This window comes from Melitaea cinxia, chromosome 17 (genome assembly GCF_905220565.1).
Source record: "Melitaea cinxia chromosome 17, ilMelCinx1.1, whole genome shotgun sequence".
Classification (NCBI taxonomy): Eukaryota; Metazoa; Arthropoda; class Insecta; order Lepidoptera; family Nymphalidae; genus Melitaea; species Melitaea cinxia.
This window is the reverse complement of record NC_059410.1, coordinates 11,576,236-11,598,773: the sequence shown is the minus strand read 5'-3', so window position 1 is coordinate 11,598,773 and position 22,538 is coordinate 11,576,236. Positions and strand designations below refer to the sequence as shown.

The window sequence follows — 22,538 nt, the reverse complement described above, 5'->3', positions numbered from 1 at the left end:
CACGGGAAGAAAGCGGGTGGCCATATTCTTTAGTACCGTAGCCACACAGTACATTGTATTGTATTGTACACTCATTTGAAATCAACTAATAAAAAAAATGGTTATGTGTAAAGTTGGCTTACGGACGATAGTTTAGCGTGACAACGTCATAACAAAACATTTCCTCGGACGTATAGGCCAATCGAGTGAACGCTCACAAAGCGTAACGCTACAATGAGTCATCCTTTTTCGTACATGCCGCCGGCGTTCATCAATTTATTAGACGTTGTCACGTCAATAAATTTGTTTACATAAGAAATTAACTAGATAAACAAATGGATTTTGTATTATATTGGTTAAATAATATTTATTTTTAATTTTGTTAATCAGTATTCTAACAAATTAAGTAAACGTATCTACTAAAGCTTTAAAGTAAATTTTTTAATAATCACATAAAATTAATACTTTTACAGGTGAGCTACGATTCGGATATTCCAATCAAGGATAAGAGAAAAACTAGCTATGAAAAGAAACCTACTGCATCAGAGGTTATAAAAGATATAAAACATCTTGTAGGAACAGTAGAATGGTAAGCTTTTTTGATCGGTTTATGATCATAATGCTAAGTGCGTGGCTTTGTAAGCATAAACGCTTTTCACTAGTACTAAGACAGCACTATGATTTTGCCAATGTCACGTAGAATGGAGTAGCTACAATACTTAATGCACTTAGTACTTTATCTTTTTTAAATATAATTGTAATCATTCTTTATAGCTGATATCTGCTTTTAGGACGTTCCTAACGCAAACGTTTTCTTTTCCTACGTACTATTACATTTTCTACAGACTGGTCTATTTTATACCCATACTAGCTTTTACCAGCGGCTTCGCTCGCATTTTTTTTACATAAAAAGTATCTCATGTTGTGTCCTATGTTCCTTTTAATACCTCCAAGGATATCTGTACAAAGTTTTATCATGATCGGTTAAGTAGTTTTCGCGTGAAAGCGTAACAAACAAACTTACATTCAGATTTATAATATTATTAGGGATTAGGGATTACTTTCAAATTTTAATTCTTAGCTTTTAATCTATTGATTATATATAAATGTTAACATTTACAATAACTTACATTACGAATAAATATAAGTACTACATTGACCAGATTTTTGATTACTATTTATTTAATAATACCAGTTTTATGATCTCGAAAATCTCTATCATATAAATTAATACGCTGAGGTTAAGAAGTTTTCCTCCTTTTTTAGAAAAAAAAACCCACAATCACTCCACATAAAATATATATCATTTTATAGGTAATTGCCTGCTCAACCGGCATCCACAAATAGAAAATTTAAACTATTTAAAAATAACGATTAGGTATGCTTGAAGAATAAGGAAGGCTATTTTTTTCCTCAAATCAACGTGGGAGATTCTTAGTATTTATGTAGTTGTTGAATTTTAGAGCAAGATAACATGTAAATAGTTCTGGATACAAATTCATCATTGAAAATTTTCTTTAGTTTATTGATCTTTCATTCCAAGTAAAAACATTTTATATTCATAGAACACTAGCTGTGCCCCACGTTTTCTTCCATATTAATTTAAGGAAAAGCCTATATATAACCTTCCTCAGTAAATAGACTATCTAACAAAAAAAAAGAATTATACAATTCGACCCAGAAGTGAGATTAGCGCGTTTAAAGAGACAAACAAACTTTTCAGCTTTTTAATATCAGTACTGATTTGGATTACCCAAAGTCTTGATGACCGACGAATCAATCAATGTAGGTTTTTGAATTGAAAAGTTCTTTAGCCGCGTTGGGCATTTTTTGGTAGTGAAAAATCATATCGGTTCGCGTCACCGACATGCCCATGATTGACGCATGCGCATTAGACACTTTTTGGATGGGTAAAATCTCGTGCGTTTGCGTCACCGACATGCAACTTTTAATACTAAACGTTCTAACTTTTCACTTCTATCGACAGTCTCTACAGCTGCCAATTTTATACTTAGCTAGCTTCTGCCTGCGACTTCGTCCGCGTGGTATAGGAACAATTGTGTCATATATGATCTGTGCAAGACGCGGGGCCCGCAGCTGAATCTCTCTAAAGGAAAAACAAATTCGATTTTGAAACGTCCTAAATTGTTGCTCCGCTCCTATTAGTCATAGCGTTATGATATATTGCCTATAGCCTTCCCCGATAAACGGGCTATCTAACAATGAAAGAATTTTTCAAATCGGACCAGTAGTCGCTGAGATTAGCGCGTTCAAACAAACAAACAAACTCTTCAGCTTTATAATATTAGTATAGATTTAAAGCGTATTTATTACACCGTTGTATGCGTATATAAAATATAGATCAAACAAAAATAACAGTACATTTCCTCGATTGAAAGATAAAAGTATTAATATCATAGTTGTGTACCACCGATGTCGTATACTGTCGTATGTCGGAACTTGTTACGTCAAGTTTGATATCCGACGTATCTGGTACAGCTCTTGTGATTTTTCCACTATAATTGCAACTTGTTACGTACAATGCAATATGTTCTATAATTAGCAAATTTTCAAAGTATGTCCTGTTGTGTTTCTTTAAATAAAATTTTTTATTGTTCTGACACGTTGTTCATTATTACAGCCATTGTAACAAATATTAAATGGCTTTTGAAATTTTAGCTACAACGTCTTTTTTCGTTAAAATTCTTCCGAGATAAAGTTTTTTTTTGTAATTTAGATAATAATTTGAATTTTTCACGCTTATATTTTATAAAAGTGAAAATTGTATTTCTTTCTTTATTTAAAACTAGCTGTGCCCGCGACTTCATCCGCGTGATATTTAACAAAATAGTTATTGTTCAGTCCACAGTTACAAAAAAAAAAAATTGCCTTAGTTACTCCTTATTACATATGCTATCTGCCAGTGAAAGTCTAGTCAAAATCGATGCAACCGTTCCAGAGATTAGCCGGAACAAACAGACAGACAAAAATTATAAAAAATGTTATTTTGGTATATACCAAAATAACATTTTTTTATAATTAGCGTGTATACATTACATATGAATTTAGTAAAAATCGGTTATTTTAATACTTCAAACAGACACTCCAATTTTATTTATTTCTATAGATAAACTATAAGCACTTATTTGTTAATTTTATTGTAAGTCATTAAAATTAAACATTAACATGGTTAAGAAGTAAATAACTAAGTCTATAGAATAATATCCTGTGTGGTATTCTTCCAAAATAAGAGTCATACTTAGAAGTATTATTTTGATTAACCCAAGGACAATAGAGCACATTGAAGGTGATATTCAACTGCCGATGCCGAACATACCCGCTCTGATGGAAGAGCGGCAACCTGGACACGTGGGGTTCAATGACCCGGAGTTGAATACTCAGCTAGAAGAAGCGGTGATGATGTGGCAGTCTCATATTGATTCTACTATAAATGCTTGTTTAGGAAAAGTGAGCTTAATTTATATTTAATTTAATATCAAGAATCTTTCAAACCTAAGTATTTTCTAGTTCTTCCTAATAATATTGTGATTAGTACACGTTATGACAATATGAGAGACTTTTAAATATTAAATCTGTAACTTTAATCAAAATATACTATCAACAAATTCCATTTCAAAATTTTACTATCAGAGTTATTTAACAATACCCATATAAAGCCAATCAGTCTTTGTGAAACATGGTAAAGGTTGTCTGGAAGAAATGGCTAAATAGCCATAAGTCCGCCCATTGTACTTCACAGTCTGTAAATGTTTTTTTTTAATCTGTTTATTGTTTAAAATGTAGTTGTGGTGCACAATAAAGTATAAATAAATAAATAAAGTAGAAAATTAAAGTTTTCTGCTCAGTAATATTTTTCTATGAACATGTGTTTGTGTGTGTGCCTATATAACGTATATTTCTCAAAATTAATTAACCTTTACAATAGACACGAGAAGGTGAAGGGCCAGTGGCAGAGTACAAATATTGGCGGGAACGAGACGCTGAGATATCACTTTTGGTTGAACAATTAAAACAACCAATGGTAGTTAAAATACTATCACTTCTAAAGAAAGCAGATTCGACATATTTAGAGGTAAAGTATTTATTTATATATATTTTTAAACAGTTTGTGTTATATATTCTTGAAATCTTAAAAATTAATGTATGTAAAAGTTTTTATTAATTTTCACTTAATGTAAATAATTTCAGGGCTTCAAACATTACAAAGAGAGGCTCATGGAGCAGTACAATCTTGCTGGAGACAACCTTAAATTCTTGTCAACGTTGATGAGATTTTTTACTGTAAGATTTTTATTTACTATAATAGCCCAATTCCTATATTCAAAACTAATCGTTTTCTGACGAAATAATTTTCGACCAACATTTGTCAGAAATTTTTTGAATAGTCTTTATTTTTTATTTTTATGCGAGTATTTATTATAAATTAATACAATTTTCTACAGGTTATAGAAGATAATTCTCCACTACAGCAAGTCATTGACATGTTACCCGAACTAGTTGAAAGTATATACATGATGTGGGTACTTTCAAAGGGCTATCGTACAGACGAAACGATGATTCCGTTACTTGGAAGGATTTCCTGGGCTTTGTGTGATAAATTAGAGAGATTTCTGAATGTTCACAAGCTGTTTGAGTAAGATATAGAATTCCCTAGTAACTATTTATTTTCCTTCTGCTTAAAACGAATATATTTTGGGTTGAAACCAGAGTTTCCCAAACTTTTTTTTTCTCATAGACCACTTACTAGACTGGGGTAGTACCTTGACCTTACAGAAGATCACAGCAAAATAATACTGTTTTCAAGCAGTATTGTGTTCCTGTTGGTGAGTAAGGTGACCAGAGCTCCTGGGGGATTGGGGATTGGGTCGGCAACGCGCTTACGATGCTTCTGGTGTTGCAGGTATCTATAAGCTACGGTAATCGCTTACCATCAGGTGAGCCGTACGCTTGTTTGCCGACCTAGTGACATAAAAAAAGACCACTTTCAAAATTTTGCTGTTTCCAGTGAACCTTCTGCAGCTACATTGGCCAATTTTGATTTCACAGTAAGCCAAACGACGAGGTTCTGTCTCTCGCACGCGCGGGTCAGAAAATAATGGAGATGTGGCACGAGCTGTACAAGGAGACGCGGCGCGACATCGAGCTCAGCGGCAAGGGCGCGCGCTGGGAGTTCGACCAGCCGCTGCTCTTCACGCGCACCGATTACATCGGCACCGTCGCCAGAGACTTGGGCGATGTTGTACAAGTAAGTTTATGTAGTTTAATGTTTACGCGCATTTCACTCATTATAATCAAACAACTTTCTCGTTATAATGAAACAACGTTTATAAAGTTTTTTAGATGGCAGACGTTTCTGATACTTTACAGCAACCATTATCACGGGAGGACTGTCGTAAAGTATTCGAAACGTGAGACATCTAAAAACGTAATACGCCGCGATAAAATCCGAAAAGATTGTTTCTATGTATTGTATCTACACATTTATTTGTTTATTTATCTTTTTGACAACTTGAGTTGTATTACTTGTATATGCAAATGGAATTCGATTTTTTACTAGTTATAATAATACTAGCTCCAATGGAAATGTCGTAATAAAAATTAATCTATGGTTATTCCGCATTTCAAGCTCTATCTACCAAGTTTCGTAGCAAACAGTGCTGTAGTTGTTTCGTGAAAGTCTAACATACATCCATCTATCTACACAAACTATTGAATTTATACTATTAGTAAAATAGGAAATGAAATCAATTCTTTAAAGTGCTTCTGTTCCTTATTAACTACATTGATACCTTGTGTGAAGTCTACGAGTTTCATCCATTACATTCCAATTTACGGTTTAAGCGTACTTAGAAACACGATATCCAATAAAATGCTGCCTTATAAAAGAACTTGAAAAATATATTTATTATTTACAAAACGTATGATATTATAGGTACTGATCGATTTTGAGCGTATATTTGGCAACGAGCTAAAATCAATTATAAGCGATCCAACTCAAATTGACGATGTACGGAAAAGGGTCAAGAAACTTGTGTATCCCATACGTACCATCGACTTTAGTGTTTTCGTGTTTGACAATAAAGAGAACTGGGACGTCATCATGGGAGACTTTTGGAATGAAGTCAGATATTTGGAAGAGGAAGCAAAGAATTATATAAATCAAAGCTTTGGTAATTTACGGTAAGCAGTTGTTTACTAATAACGTAGTGTGAGTTTTCGTTTTGCAGAAAAAAGTAGTACTCTATACAAATATTATAAAACTTTTAAAAAACATTGTCTATATACCTGAAGAGTAGATAATATATTATCAAGTTTTAAATTTATGTAATGATTTTAAGTACCTACTTTTAAATATGCTATCGTAAATTACGTTTTAATTTTTTATATATGTCTTCAACACACACAGCAAGGATTTTTTTTAAACTACGATTAAATATAAAGCTATTAATTATTGGTATATTATATTCCATATCTAGTTGTCCATATAAGAAACATCATTATATTTTAATATTTACTACTTCATAATGATGATAATGCATTTTTTATGAAACTGAACTTTTTTATTAAGTTACATTCTGTTATTTTTTATTTGTAAACATAATATCTATGTAAATATAATATCTATGTGTACATGCAGCTCCTCAGAAGAAGCGTTAGCCGTTCTTCTTAAATTCTTAGAGTTCGATACAAGAGAATCCATTAGAAAGCAACTGTCTACAAAATTCGACCTCATCATGCGACAGTTCATTAAAGAGATTACGGCTATAGAAGATAAATTTACTGTGCGTATTAGATATGAAATATTAAATTATTACTATTTCGATATCGATTTCAAAATCAGAGATAAGAGAGAATCATAGTTTACCTCAAGTTTTTGGAAATTTTAGCGAACAGTTCATTACGAGTAATAATATGTACAGAGTAAAATTCTGCATATCAAAGATATAGTTTCTTTTTTGCTTAAATATAGTTATTAATATATTTTAATTAATTAGGAAATAAAATAGTTAGTTTACTTCTTGAATTAACTAGCGTTTCCGCAAAAATCCACCCCTACTACGAAATCACCCACCGGTCGCGGGCGCCATCTACTGGGCAAGAGCTCTGTTCAATAAGATGAAACAACCCATTATGAAGTTTAAAAAGGTAAGCACGACTAATCAAACAACTAATCAATCAATCTTTCAATCAAGTAAAAACAGTTTTATTCAAATACGCTTTAGAAGCACTTTCGAATCGTCATTTTACAAATTACAATTTTAAAGTGGTTATTATTTTTAAAAGTGAAGCTACCACCGATTCGGAGTGTTACTTTTTTAAAAATAATATATATAAATGGTGTTTTAGTAAAAAATAGTAATATCTTTCATGAAAAACAGCGTCACTAAGACCACACGCAATAACATAATATGCTAACATAATTGCTTTTGTTTTTGTATATTAATTAGTCATTTAAATTATATACATTCAGACACAATACAGCAATTCTGCTATCTGACGGCTTTAATTTTGAAACAACGTCAACATGATTGTCGGTCGGTAAATTTTTTGTTCAATTTAAAATCAACTCTCGTATATCCTTTTTTATATATCCTTTTATGTCATTTTGTAAAGTGATAATTATTATATTTAATTAGTGCGAATTATTCGCACGGCTATAGCTAGGTAGGCATATTGTGTAGTAAGGGGACAGTTGTTTTTGTTTTGTTTTCTAATGATTGCAATTGAACAACCAAAAATAATACTGTATTAATCAAGGTACCAGAACTGAATGATTGTGAGCAGAAGAAAACCGCATTCTTACAATACAAGGCTTTTTCGAAACTTATAAAGGAGTATGAAGAGTCTAAGTACAGGGAATGGGTTAAGGACGCTTCAAACTTCGTCGACAACACTATGAAGAAGAACATTCTGCACGTTGTATTCAAAAAGGAAGAAGGTGAATAGTAAATTTTTGGTTATTATTAAAAACTTAATTCCAAATACTATACATATCGCCTTCCGCTGCTTAACGTTAGTTTCCATATAGCCCCAGCTATCAAAATTACATGGTGTTTCCATACATTCAAAATCACCAATATGAATTTCCGTTCCGCCTGTATCATCCCACTGCTGGGCATAGGCCTCTTTCTTCCCGTAGGAGAAGGAAGAATATGAATTTAATATTTTTATATTGGTAAATTAAGTAATAGCAGTATATACATGTACATTAAATATTGGGTTAAGTATTTGATTTCGTTGCTACTGTTGGTACAAGTTGTTAGGTTTTACTCCCAAATGGAGCACGAGGCGTATGACCGAGGCGTGAGACGTTTCAGGCTACCTCATTGTACAGTAAACAAAAAAATTAACTATAAAGGCAAAAAACGGGCTTAGTACTAAATACATTTTATATTAGATGACTTTTCAACGTATGAGAGAACGTTAAAAAAATAAAGATGAGATAAGTAAAAAAAACATGTTTCGAATTATCTTAATAAAAGAAACATAACACAATTATGAAACAATTGATGAGATCATTATATATGATATTACATCTCAAACATGTAGTACTTTTAATAAAAGAACGCAATTTAAATTTATCCCAAGTTTTGCAATAAAAAATCATTTGATATTATATTTAATATTTTATTATATAAAAACAGATCAATCGCCGTCAAAGGGTCGGGGGATGCAATTAACTGCGGCGGGGAGAGCTCACGTGGCCAAAAAGAAGGCCTCTACAATATCTATTAAGCCTATCGATATCGTCAATAAAGAGATCGCAGACAAACGCAAAAGAGACAAGGCTTGTACGTATTATTGTCTAACTGTACCACTGAGGTAGGTCTTAATTAATTATAACGATTATAACGATTACTAATTATAACGATTATTTTTATTTAGTGATGTTAATGAGAATTCCTGGTCAGCACTACGAGAACGTTAGATCTCCAAGTTCCGTGTCGCTTCTAGCGAAAGAAGGTTTGGTAAGTGAAATGTAAAATTTAATTTGTTGCATTATACAGACTAGTTCTTTTTTCGCATATTTCATCTAAAAATTGTCTTAAGGTTGGTAATTAGTGATAATACCGCCTTTGTACATTACTATATGTTTAAGTGACTATTTGATATAAATCCTTTTAAGATATTGGACAATAAAGTATATTATATCTTTTAATCTACTCTTAATACTTTGGGTAATATGTAAATGTACTGGAAAAAAATAATTATCTCCCTAACAGACAGATGTTACGTGGAGAGATATGACAGTACATAAGTTGATGCAAGAGTACGGTCTTGAGTTCCAACCTAATTTCGATAGACACGTCTTCCTTATCATACATGAGGCAGAACTTATAGAAAAATTGGGTATGTTACAGTAAATCTTATTTAATAAGCACACTTAACTTAACAATACAAACAAAAAGTTTTATCGACAAGTAATACCATGTAGTCAAAAAATAATGAATTTAATACAAGTTAATAGGCGTTACTCGAAAATTACTGGACAGTTCTCGATCAAATTTAAATGGAATCACATCATAAGAACCAGCTTTCGTTTAAAAAAAAGAATCACCAAAATCGGCAAAAAGTTATGAAAAAACACACAAAAAATACAGTCAAAGTGAAGTTTAAATTAAAAAAAAATATCTCACTCACTTCAGCCTATCGCAGTCCACTACTGGACATAGGCCTTCACAAGTTCGAGCCAAAAATGGCGTGAACTCATGTGTTAAGAAAATATCGTTTAATAACAATATATTTAACTAGGTTTCGATATACCAGCTAACATTCGTGATGTGTCAATGCAAAAGTCTCGTCTTTACTACGAACTTGAAGCGTTAGAGAAAGTTATTACTAAATATAACTCGAGCACAGCATCTCTCAGTGTATCTGAGACTCACCTTATGAAAAAGCATCTATTGGAAATGGAACGTCATATTCTGCCAGGCCTTACTAGAATCACCTGGACAGCTTTGGGGATAAACGATTATATAAAAGATATAACGAAAGGTATTTTCTTCTTCTTCAACTTCAAAAACTAAATATTTGCTAACCGTTTACAAATAAGCTCCAAGAAGGAAAATTGTTTCCCTGTTTCCTCGAAATTCTAAAAATATTTCTTTAAGTAATAACGTTCGTAATAAATGGCTAAAAATACTTTAAATATAATTTTTTCATAGATTAAAATAAATAAGCTTATTTTTAAGGTGAAAACTCACTACAAGCTGTGTACCAACAATTGAAAATGGTGGAAAAAGAAATTCAGTTTTTACTCGATCAGATAGAAATGTTTGACTTATTTCCATTAATGCGACCAAAGGACTATGTTGACCCAAAGACGGGAGAGCCGGATAAAACTTGGATATATCCTTGCAAGGTTGATATTTTCAAGTGAAAATGTTGGATTAAAGTTGTGAAATTGAATGTAGTATAAAAATCTTATAATTTTAGACATATTTCGTGGAAGTAGAAAATGAACGTCTTGAGCGCACCGCCAAGCTGTCTCGTCTGTATGAACGTATCGGGCCAAACCTCATGAAGCTCGAGTACTTGATACTTGGTACGAGCACAGGACGCTCCGAAGTTATGTCATCATACTACACTTTTTGGGAAAAGAAGATATTCAAAAGCCTTGTTACGTTAGTATTAATCAACCAAGATCTTTCATCGACACAAAAACGAGTGTGCTTAAGACCACACGACTGAAGTAACTTCTTTAGTTCCATCTACTCGTAAATGTATCTATATAAGGGAGAAAGAAAATGTGTGCTCGCATCTCTCTGATCCCTACAATAATATATGAAACGTAACTCTCTCTCTTTCTATCTTCACCAACTTATATCTGTCTTTCTCCTTCCGTTCGCCTCACCCGATCACACTTTCGTAACGCTATTGTCACGCGTTCACTAGTTTACTCACTTAGTCAAGCGTGCGTCAAAAAGTTTTACTTCAATAAAATATTGCATAAGTTGCTCTTGTAACTTTCGTGTTATTTTCATAATTATATCGCCGCTCCCGCTGCAATTGAGTCATAAACTACGCCATACTTGCCCAAACTAGACCTTAAATTATGTAATTTCAACGGCTTTTGAAAACATTTTTTTTTTTTTTTTTATTTATTTAAACTCATTTTACATTAAAGAAAATTACAGTAATACACTCCAAAAATCGCAGAGATTTGTCCGGAGTGTTAAGTTTGAATACAGTTCATTTAGGCAATTAAAAATAAGGGGTAGTTCTGTAAATTAAAGTAAGTAGGTATCTTTTAATTAGGTGTAAATGCGTACGCGGGGAAGGCGATCGAGACGCAATACCGGTTTGTTACAAACAGTTACAGGATGTTCAGATAATACGACTTCAATTCATTTTTTAAATTTTTTGTAGTGATTCTTTTCTTAAATGCCACATCTAATCCATTCAACAAGCGAGGAGTCAAATATTCAGTGGTCCTTTCACCATATACGTTATTTGTTGCAGTTGTTGTTATAAGTTTTTGTTTTGTTATTTGTCGTGTATTAATTTTATGGTGAATTTTGTGCTGTATGTCCATATTAAAAAAGTTTTCTTTTAATACGTTGTATTGAAATTTATATTCAACCGGTAATACGTTGCAGTGCTTAAAAAGTTTACCGTCATCATTTTTATATTGTTCTTTTATTTTAGGAGTTACGATTTGTTTTAAGATTCTTACTTGTAAACTTTGTATAGTATTAAGATAAGTTTTAAAGGTTCTACCATAGGTCGTGATACCGTAGCTTATGATCGAATCAGCCAAAGCATTGTAAAGCATAATTAGAATTTTAAATGGTATTTTCTTCTTAATTATAACTACATTAGCCAAGAAGGCTCTGAGTTTGTCACATATAGTACTTATATGAGGTTTCCAATTAAAATAACAGTCCACCACCAAGCCAAGATAAGTATGCTTTTCAACGGTTTCTATGACTGGGCACTTGCATTGGTTGATGTATAGATGAATACAATTATGATTATGGGCTTTTAATCTATTATTTGTTTCGAAGAACGTCTTAGTGTATGGTGAGCGTATGTGAACTAGTTTTGTCTTGGATGCGTTAAGTACAAGCCCGTTGTCATGACACCACTTATTTAGTAAATCGAAATCATGCTGCATTTTTTCCAGTGCTCTGTTTACGTTTGAATCTGCTATTAAGAGGCAAGTGTCATCAGCGTACTGATACGTTGAGCAAAATTTAAATATATTATTCATATCATTTACGTACGCAATGAAGTGCAATGGACCGAGCACAGATCCTTGAGCTGTGCCTTCAGAAACAGATATTACGTCACTTTTGATATTTCCTATTCTTACAAAATAGGACCTATTTCTTAAGTACTCTCTGCACCATTTTAAAACGGGACCTCTAATACCTGTATTATTGAGCTTTTCTATTAAGGTGTCATGATTAAGAGTGTCAAATGCTCTGGAAAAATCTATAAAAAGAGCCAGAACGTGTCTTCTTCTATGTAAATGCCCATTTACCTCATCCGCAAACCTAGATAAAAGAGTTGTGGTACTTTTTGTTGGCTGGAAACCGTACTGATTTTTACTAATTATTTTATGGTCGCCGTAAAAGGTATAAATTTGTGCGCTGAAGTATTTTTCAATTATTTTATCAAGAGAGGGTAAGAGGGAGATAGGACGATAATTACTAATGTCGTCTTGTTTACCCTTTTTGTGAACAGGGCGAACACAGCTTTGTTTAAGGTCATTTGGATAAGTTCCTGATTTAATACTTACATTAATTAATTGGGCGATACTTACTGATATTTTTTTGGCAACTAATTTAATATCTATTACACTGATTCCATCGTTACCGGGTGCTTTTTTATTTTTAAGGTTTTTTATAATATTTTCGATATTTTAATATACGCATAATTATACGCATTGGAATATTTCTTATAATTATTATCACCTTTCTTCCAGCTTAACCCTGGAGAACCTGCAGCAGTTTCAGAGCTCGTTGAGCGCAAGCACGCCGCTTTTCCAAGTGGACGCGGTGCTCGCGGCGCCTGACGTCACCGCACGTCCCGCACCCGCCGAGGTCTGCAACATACTCGGATACAACATCAAGCATTTCTTGAACAGGTTCCTCTATTCATGTCATAGTTTGTAGACTAAATACAATAGTAGATAATATTAACCAACTACAAAAAACATCATAACTTTTTACTGGGTATACCGATTTTGATGATTTTTTTAAAGCTAGTGCTTTTCTTCTGGTCCTATTTAAATTTGATCGACATCTGAGATATACTTTTTTAGTTATATCTAATAATGCATATTTAAAAGACTATTTTTTGAATACCTACGTTGTAATTGAGGTCGTAATACTTCTCGATGTGATTAAAGTTGTTTTGTTTTCTGTTTACGAGCAAACAAAAAACAAAACAACAAAATTTTTAGTACATGAAAAAATGCGATATATTCTCATGATTTTTCACCGAATTACCGCTTCAGTACATCACGTGCCAACGTTCTAAACACGTGTAAACAACTTGGGCATTATATATTATATTTTATTTATTTATTGCAGATTCAATTTGCTTCGTACGTTGGTAATCTACATATTAAACTAACGTAAACAATTTAAACAAGAATCGTATATTTTTAGATTAACCACGTTTCCTCGCTGGATGAAGAAAACATGTCTCCCATGTCCACCTCAGAGGATCGCTGAAGTCACAGGGAATGAGTTTTATGTCTTTTCCTATTTCGAGGATATCCTCCGAGTGGTTTCTATCAACGATGTCACGCTGCTCATACAAGATACCATTTATCGTCTAACACAGGACATCTATTCTTACATTCAAAAGTGAGTTGTATAGATAGATCATAATACTAGAATTTATAATAATTATATAACCAAGCAACAATAGTATTAGTTACGAAAAATAAATATTTCTTCTGTATGTTTTCTTATCTTGTTAGATGGCAGAAGTATCAGCATCTTTGGGCGTTTGACAAGCATCTTTCCTGTGAAAAATATGTTCAAAAACATGACCAGATACACAAATACGATGAAAAGTTTTTCTTTTTCGAAGACATTATATCAGATTTAAATGCTCATGTGAAATTCGTGGATATTGGAGCCGTAAGGGTTAATTTGCGACCCATAATACAACAAGTGCAAGGACACGCACAAGAGTGGAAAGATATACTCGGTCAATGTGTCGCATCGAAAACAAGAATGAATATGTACGATTTGAAGAATCAAATCGAGGTATTTTTTTAAGTTTATTATCTTTATTTTTTTTTATCTGTCATTATAATAAACGCTGGTTTTGCATGCATCAGAGGAATATCTGTAATATACTAAAAAAAATACTTAATAACCTAAATTTTATAAAGCAAATTGATAAAATACAATATGTATTAATGTATGTATTAATTATTAAATACAAAATGTATATGTAATCACACCTAAATATACCAGTCTCTTCGAATGACAATGAACATGAACATAAAAGGATTGGAAGACTTCAAACTCGTGATGGCAACCATTACACAAGTACAGCAACTGACGATCACAGCTGAAGTGAAGTTTAGGAACATGCAGGAGATATTTCATATGTTACGACAACACGGTATTGATGTGAGTTTGATATTTGACGTACCTACATATTTTAATTACATTGTTTAATTTATGTTTTATTTTATTTTATTAATTGTGTCCAACGCATTATGAGTTCTGATGGTGCGTATATTTTAATCAAAACAACTTTTTTAAATGTACAAAGAATGAATATATTACTGCTACACATCGCTAGTATCTATCGAAAATCTTATTATTATTTTGCACATTTCTTTTTATTATTAATCATGAAAAGAAAAATGAATCGCTGCATGTGTTTCTTAGCTTTACAACATGGCCATTTACACATCGTTTTTTCATTTAAATGATCGTTTCATACTTAGTAGAATTACTCAATATTTTAGGTATCAGACGGTGACATCGATTTCGCTAAAAACCTTGAAACGTCTTGGGGTAGTCTGTATCAAACTTCGCTCTTCCGCGGCAGCAACCTCGAACAGACAAAAGAGAAGTTCTCGAAACTAAATGTTGTTGAAATTGCTAATTTCCTCAAGGAGTTAGACGACTTCGTTGAAAAGTTCGACACTGAAGGACCGGCAACAGTTGGAGACGATATGGATAGAGGATTGTTGCTCATGGAAGTAAGAAGTTGTATTGCTTTCATTTTATTCTCTCGCTCTCTCACACTTTCTCAGTACTCTACAATTTGATGGAAAATAAGTTGAGGAATAAAATTCGTGGTAAAAATTATATTTCAATTAAATAATAAATACGTTTCATTAAAAAATAAGTTTGGAGGCGCCGGGTATCGATCCCGGTACCTCTCGCATGCTAAGCGAGCGCTCTACCATCTGAGCTACGCCCCCTGCACGATTCGCGTTTTAATTAACGCTTACATACGGGTGCATAGAAATATGTGACATTTTATCCTTCCTATTATAACGTATAATTATTTACGGTAATTTACTAAAATATCAGAAATGAATGTCACAAGAAATTCATTTTACATTTAAATTTTAAGATATTATGCAAAGTCACGCATGGTAATTTAAAAAAATAATAATTAAAAGACATTTCACAGCGCAGTGCTCAAGGATTCTCTTCATACGATTTTTTTGTTTATTTTAATAAACTTATAATGTTGATGTTAAATTGCTGTATAGGAATATGGAAAATATTTCGACGAGTTGGAATCACGTAAGAAGGTCCTTCAAGCTGCGGAGCAGCTCTTTGATAATCCCCTTGCAGACTTCTCCAGTTTCAACCGAGCAAAGACTGACTTCCAAGCTATGGAGCAGATTTATAAAATATATAAAGCACAGAAGAATGCTCGCGAGACTTGGGCTAAAACTCTTTGGGTTAATCTTAATCCACAAGCATTGGTTGATGGCATTGAACAGTTTTTCAAAGAATATAGGTATATAAATTGAATTATTTGTTTTAAATTCAAGGTAAGGCTTTAGATTAAGAACCGTCGAATTATAATTTCGTTACAAAAAAAAAAATAACCCTAACCTATCTAACTTCAAAATGACAGTTCTTAATCTAAAGCCTAGCCAAATTCAATAAGTGCACGAATAAATTTCACGTTTTCTTTTTTCAAGAAAATTGCCAAAAGCAGTCCGATTGATAAGTACAGGATTGATGCTAGATTTGAAGATGAAACAATTCAAAAACGTAGTTCCCTTAATGGTTTCTTTGAAAAATGAAGCCATGCGTGAACGACATTGGAAGGAATTGATGGCCAAAACGGGTAAAGTATAAATGCACCAATTTTTGCCAGGTGGGAACTACATATTATATTGAACTTTCGTTCCATGTAGCAGATATGGTGGATACGATCTTGATTAGAGCTTTGAGCGAATGTTTGTATTTAAAAATGTTTGTTTCCAATCTGAATGTTGTCTTTACCTATCTGGGAAGCCCAGATAAGTAAAGACAACATTCAAATTGTAAATCACTCATCAATCATTTCACGGAGAATAATTAAAATGTCCAAAAAGCATTTCAACCCAGTGCTATAAAAAATAATAATGTTCGCTTCTCTTGATAGTGAAACTATCCGTTATCCTGTTTTAAGCCTTTACTCTACTTTGCTACATAAAAGCTATAGCGCAATAGCATTTCGTTCACAAGCTGTTTAGGTTCTGTATGAACTTATTTTCCATGATGATTTAACAGGTCAGGAGTTTGACATGTCACCTGATCGCTTTACTTTGGAAAACATGTTTGCAATGGAATTACATAAATATCAGGATGTCGCTGAAGAAATTGTCAACCACGCTATAAAGGTAAAATATATGTGTCCTTTCTCAATAAATTATTAAAAATATTTTGTAAAAAAAGGTACCAGTGACGCGATAGCCAAGAAACATACTTATTAAACTTACAACTTACGCAAATTGTAAGTCGGGGATTAAGTTAACCTTACCCTTTTTAAGTTCTGTGATGATTCAAATTCAAAACTAGGTATGTGATTGAATGGGATTATTCAATTAAACTATCAGTTGCCTAATACACATGGCTATTAAGCCTGTTGAGTGCTATATATATAATGATTCAGGTTCTTTCCATTTTTAACCGACTTCCAAAAAAGGAAGAGATTCTCAATTCGACTGTATTTTTTTAAATGCATTTTGATCATTTTTTTTTTATTCGAAAGGTGTTGCGTGTCATGTGGTCCCATTTAAATTTAATTGCGATCTAACAAGTACTTTTCGAGCTATATCTAATAATGCGTATTTACTTGACAATTTTTCATGGAATTACGTTGTATTATACCGCATAGCTTTTTACGGGATATACCGATTTGGATGATTCTTATTTTAATCGAAAGCTGATGCTTGTTTTGTGGTATCATTTAAATTTGATAACGCATATTTACTTGACATTTTTGTCGCCTACCTACGTTTACTTACTTCTCGATGTAATTGAAGTAGTCTTTTTTTTGCGAGCAAACACTGTTATCATAAATATTTTTTTATAAAAGGAACTGGCAATTGAACGAGGTGTGCGAGAAGTGCAGGAGACATGGGCGGGGATGGCTTTCACTGTATCACGACACTTTGCTCGTGGTGAGGACCGCGGTTACACGCTTAATCCTTGCGATGAAATCGTTGTCAAGTTGGACGATGACGCCATGGCGTTACAGAGCATGGCAGCCTCGCAGTTAGTACTGAAATAGCAACTGTATTGCGTATTAGATAAGTTTCACTATGTATGTTTTGTGTGATATATTTCATTGAATGATGGGAATGATTAATTTACTAATTCCTGTTTATAAAACTTTAAAAATAATATAAGCGTTAGTAGTTTTCGTAAGTGTAACTAGAACTTGTAGGTTCAACTACTATCTTTTTTTTTATATAAAAATGTATATAAGATTTTTTTAAGAAGTTGTTTTTGACTAGAAAGTCAAAAATGATTCAAGGACAATGACATGTCAAGGACAGTTTTGTTCAATAAGAAATACTTGTAATGAATAAAATATTTATTTGGATAAGAATTTAAATCATATATATAAAAACACCTTAGCAAATCATGCATTATTTTAGATCAAATAAAATATAAAAGGGTTATATGAGTTAATCTTAAATGAGAGACATGCTGTCACGAACTTGTTTAGAGCTCTTTTGATGACAATCGATTCCGTGATACATCATTTTTGGGTAGCTTTTACGCAGCACACACAGCGGAAGCTCTCAAAAAAGAATATAATTTTTCTAATTTTCGTAACATCTTTTTATTAATGCTCATCTCCTATTGGTTGTAGTGTAATATTATATAGTCTATATCTATAGTTTTCTTCGGTAATGGAGTATTTAATAACAAAATTTCTTTAATTCGGACGTATAGTTCCTAAGATAAGCGTTTAGCTTTAAAAGCTTAAATAAACAAACGAATTCATCAGCTTTATAATACATATTAGTTAGATAGTATAGATGTGGGCTTACACTAAACGCTATCGTAGTCATATCTTTATGAGTCAATATAATAAAATTTATAATAATATTCTAGATTCATAGGACCATTCCTCAAAGTGGTACAAACCTGGGAACGTCGCTTAGCCCTCATATCCGAGGTGATAGAGGAATGGTTTGCGACACAGCGGAAATGGCTGTACCTTGAAGGGATCTTCGTAGGCGGGGATATCCGTACGCAGCTGCCTGATGAAGCGAAGAAATTTGATGACATTGATAAGTTCTTCAGAAAGGTAAACTATAAAAAACTTAAGAATAGATTAGACTTATGTAAACATACATACATAATATATATAATAAACTATTTTCACAGATAATGCTGGATACTGCAAAACGATTGAACGTTGTAGACTGTTGCACTATTAGTGGCAGATTGGAAGAATTTATAAACTTGGGTCTTGGCCTCCAGAAGTAAGTGCAGTAGCAAAATGTTGCCTATCTTGTTTTTTTTTTTAAATTCCATTTTAATAAACCTCTTTTACAGATGTCAGAAGTCCCTCAATGATTACTTAGACTCGAAAAGAAGAATATTTCCAAGATTTTTCTTTATTTCAACGGATGAATTATTATCTATTCTGGGTAGCAGTGAATGTAGTTGTGTTCAGGAACACATGATTAAGGTCTCAATTAATCAATTATAAATTTAATAATTTTTCTTATTTTTGCCTAAAAATGCTTATTATTAATATTTTGTTTACTTCCTAGATGTTTGATAACATAAGAGCACTAGATCTATACGTGGACCATACTAATCGCCCTGTAGCAGCCAAAATGATTTCTGCTGAAGGAGAGGTAAAGTAAATCTTCTGCTTTTTTAGTCAATTGTGTTTGCTTTTTTTTCTTTCTGCAGTAAGCAGCTTAATATTATTTTGATTGGACCAACTAAAATTTATATATTACTAGCGATCCACCCGGCTTCGCAAGGGTGCAACGCTTATACTAAATATAAAATAAATATTTGCAATGTAAGCTCAAAATATGTGTTTTTTACGACATCACATTGGAAACCTCCAAACCGATCAGTGTTCCTCTACTATATTATACATGAATTATATTCTATATTACTAAAGAAAACCGCATCAAAATCCGTTGCGTAGTTTGAAAGATCTAAGCATACAGACAGCGGGAAGCGACTTTTTTTTATACTATGTAATGATTCATGAACTGGTGTTTTAGGTAATGGATTTTCGTTACGTCGTATACACGGAGGGAAGAGTAGAAGACTGGATGAATTTGGTTTTAAATGAAATGCGCAGTACCAATAAGTTTATTACCAAGAAAGCTATATTCTATTATGGTAAAAATTGGAGAATTCCCAGGTACAATAATTACTAATTAATGCCATTAACGGTTTTAGTATTCGAAATAAAATTTTACTCGAGTAGGCTCATTCATCATAATCTTTGATAACGCGTATTTACTTGACTATTTTTTCGTCAACTTGTGTTGTATGATGTAGTTGAAGTTGGTTTTTTTCGTTTGTGAGCAAACACAATTATTAAAAAAATAAAAAATATACCTACTGTAAAATATGAAGTAACTGTTTGATACTAAAGTACTTAGTATCCAACGACGGATAATGAATTACGCTGACCGACAGTTTTTGCTTTAAATCCTAATAACTGATAACCAGAAACGACCACTCAGGTGCGTTTCCTATTATTTTTTTAATATTTTGTTTTGTTCACTACAATTGAATTTCGAAAAATCCTAATTTGACGATCAGACTTACAAGATTAGAGTTATAATATGATCATATTTCTTTAGGACTGAATGGATTATGGAGTATCAAGGTATGGTGTGTCTGGCTGCTAACGGTGTGTGGTGGACCGCTGAGACGGAGGAAACGTTCGTACGAATCAGGAATGGAAATAAACGAGCCATGAAAGAACATTTACAACAACAAAACGAACAATTGGATGGTTTAGTGGTTAAAGTCAGACAAGGTAATCGATAAAAATCTGGTTATTTTGACAATATTCGCATAATTATTATTATATTTTTTATGACAATAAATTATTTATTGCTGTATAGTAATAAAATAAAAATTATAATAGTATAATAATTTATGGGCACATAGACATTGGTTATATTTAATAATAGAAACGGAGCATATTTTTTTACTCGGAAAGTAATTAATTATATAATAGGTGAACTATATATTTAGGATTATGATTATGATTTATCAATTTTCTAAAAACTATTTTTTCTATCAGACCATAAATACAAAGTAACCATTGATTTTTTGTTGTAATAATCCAGATTTGTCACCGAACGATCGTTTAAAATTCCGTACGATAACAACAATAGACGTGCACGCTCGCGACATTATTGAAGGCTTTGTACGAGACAACGTCACAGAAGCAGCCGAGTTCGAGTGGGAAAGTCAACTTAGGTTCTATTGGGTGAAAAAAGACGACAATATTTGGATAAAACAATGCACGGGTATGACTAAACTACCTCTGTAATGTATCAATTACTATAACGAATGAAACTAAATGAGGTTTTTATAGGGTTATTTGAATATGGATATGAATATATGGGGCTCAATGGTCGTCTTGTTATTACCCCTTTGACGGATCGAATATATCTTACTATTACACAAGCACTTACTATGCAACTTGGAGGTGCACCGGCAGGTAACAACAAAATTGTGTATTACAACGAATTATAGGTTACAATTTTTAGGGCTGTTGATTTGAAATTTGTCTTATTAGGTCCGGCTGGTACGGGTAAAACGGAAACGACAAAAGACTTAGCCAAAGCCCTTGGTCTATTATGCGTGGTCACAAACTGTGGCGAAGGTATGGACTTCCGAGCTGTTGGTCAAATACTGGCTGGACTGTGTCAATGCGGTGCTTGGGGATGTTTCGATGAATTCAACCGTATTGATATATCTGTTTTATCCGTCATATCTACGCAACTGCAGTGCATTCGAAGTGCGCTATTGATGAAACTAAAGCGATTTACAGTAAGATACTTTTTATCGTATACAATATTGTTATTTGACTTAAATGTATAAATGCATCACTCTCATAGTTCGTTCTTATAAGTTTGAAGGTCAAGAAATTGCAATGGACAGCAAAGTAGGTATATTTATTACTATGAATCCTGGCTATGCTGGACGCACGGAACTCCCAGAATCCGTAAAAGCACTCTTCCGACCTGTCGTGTGTATTTTGCCTGATCTGGAAATGATCTGCCAAATATCTCTATTCTCCGACGGCTTCCTTACCGCTAAGGTAAATTACTCCTTTTTCTGTTTATATGTATGAGGATGTCCTCCGTTGGAGTTCTTTACTACTTGAGAATTTCAAATGCTTTTAGGTGCTAGCCAAAAAAATGACAGTTCTATACAAAGTAGCTCGGGAACAATTATCTAAGCAATCCCATTATGACTGGGGGTTGAGAGCTCTGACAGCAGTGTTGCGGATGGCGGGGAAATTGAGACGAGACTCACCTGGACTTAGTGAAATAATGGTGCTGATGAGAGCTCTGAGGTAATGATTGATAGTTTGTACATCCCAAAGAAGTATTAATGAACGAGTGTGCTTAAGACCACACGACTGAAGTAAAATTTCTTTAGCAATAGGCGTGCACAATAGGTGTCTTAAATATACGACAACTGGCTAAGAGAGAAAGAGAGAAAGAAAATGTGTGCTCGCACCTCTCTCTCTTGCTCCGTTTGCCTCGTCCAATCACACTTTTTGTAACGCTCTCGTCACGTATTCACCAGCTTACTCCCCAAGTTAAGTGTGCGTAAGGAAGTTTTACACCAAAAGTAAGCTTATCTCTATTTCGGATAATTAAGATGAACAAATTAAAAAATTGTCACGCTAAATTTTTCAGCTTACTTATTCTAAGTAAGGCTATGTTGGTAGTAGTCGTAAAGGACATCATATTTTGTATGGGCCATTTAGTACTAAAGCTTTCATACATTTGTCACACTATCTGCTCTTCGTTTCATTATTATTACTATTATTTTTATTATTTTCGTATTTTTCTAAACTGTGATATT

The 22,538-nt window shown here is 33.0% G+C and overlaps 1 protein-coding gene and 1 non-coding gene across 2 annotated transcripts in view; one reads left to right on the top strand and one right to left on the bottom strand.

Moving 5' to 3' along the window:
• Positions 1–22,538, top strand: part of LOC123661403 (dynein axonemal heavy chain 10) — a 59,624-nt gene that overhangs the window by 4,059 nt on the left and 33,027 nt on the right. Inside the window, exons 10-45 of the mRNA XM_045596366.1 lie at positions 453–568; positions 3,267–3,447; positions 3,926–4,072; positions 4,189–4,281; positions 4,443–4,633; positions 5,047–5,245; positions 5,933–6,180; positions 6,638–6,782; positions 7,033–7,146; positions 7,759–7,939; positions 8,646–8,792; positions 8,887–8,969; positions 9,225–9,351; positions 9,754–9,996; positions 10,194–10,363; positions 10,438–10,625; positions 12,932–13,093; positions 13,620–13,820; positions 13,937–14,228; positions 14,442–14,600; positions 14,945–15,181; positions 15,704–15,957; positions 16,145–16,293; positions 16,722–16,831; positions 17,530–17,708; positions 18,558–18,753; positions 18,834–18,931; positions 19,005–19,140; positions 19,226–19,312; positions 19,697–19,839; positions 20,288–20,466; positions 20,783–20,965; positions 21,034–21,159; positions 21,238–21,491; positions 21,574–21,762; positions 21,848–22,020. Of these exons, the coding sequence (XP_045452322.1) occupies positions 453–568; positions 3,267–3,447; positions 3,926–4,072; positions 4,189–4,281; positions 4,443–4,633; positions 5,047–5,245; positions 5,933–6,180; positions 6,638–6,782; positions 7,033–7,146; positions 7,759–7,939; positions 8,646–8,792; positions 8,887–8,969; positions 9,225–9,351; positions 9,754–9,996; positions 10,194–10,363; positions 10,438–10,625; positions 12,932–13,093; positions 13,620–13,820; positions 13,937–14,228; positions 14,442–14,600; positions 14,945–15,181; positions 15,704–15,957; positions 16,145–16,293; positions 16,722–16,831; positions 17,530–17,708; positions 18,558–18,753; positions 18,834–18,931; positions 19,005–19,140; positions 19,226–19,312; positions 19,697–19,839; positions 20,288–20,466; positions 20,783–20,965; positions 21,034–21,159; positions 21,238–21,491; positions 21,574–21,762; positions 21,848–22,020 (6,080 nt within the window). The remainder of the gene's footprint in view (positions 1–452; positions 569–3,266; positions 3,448–3,925; positions 4,073–4,188; positions 4,282–4,442; positions 4,634–5,046; positions 5,246–5,932; positions 6,181–6,637; positions 6,783–7,032; positions 7,147–7,758; positions 7,940–8,645; positions 8,793–8,886; positions 8,970–9,224; positions 9,352–9,753; positions 9,997–10,193; positions 10,364–10,437; positions 10,626–12,931; positions 13,094–13,619; positions 13,821–13,936; positions 14,229–14,441; positions 14,601–14,944; positions 15,182–15,703; positions 15,958–16,144; positions 16,294–16,721; positions 16,832–17,529; positions 17,709–18,557; positions 18,754–18,833; positions 18,932–19,004; positions 19,141–19,225; positions 19,313–19,696; positions 19,840–20,287; positions 20,467–20,782; positions 20,966–21,033; positions 21,160–21,237; positions 21,492–21,573; positions 21,763–21,847; positions 22,021–22,538) is intronic.
• On the bottom strand, positions 15,334–15,406 carry Trnaa-agc. The gene has a single exon. It is a non-coding gene; the product is annotated as a tRNA-Ala (tRNA).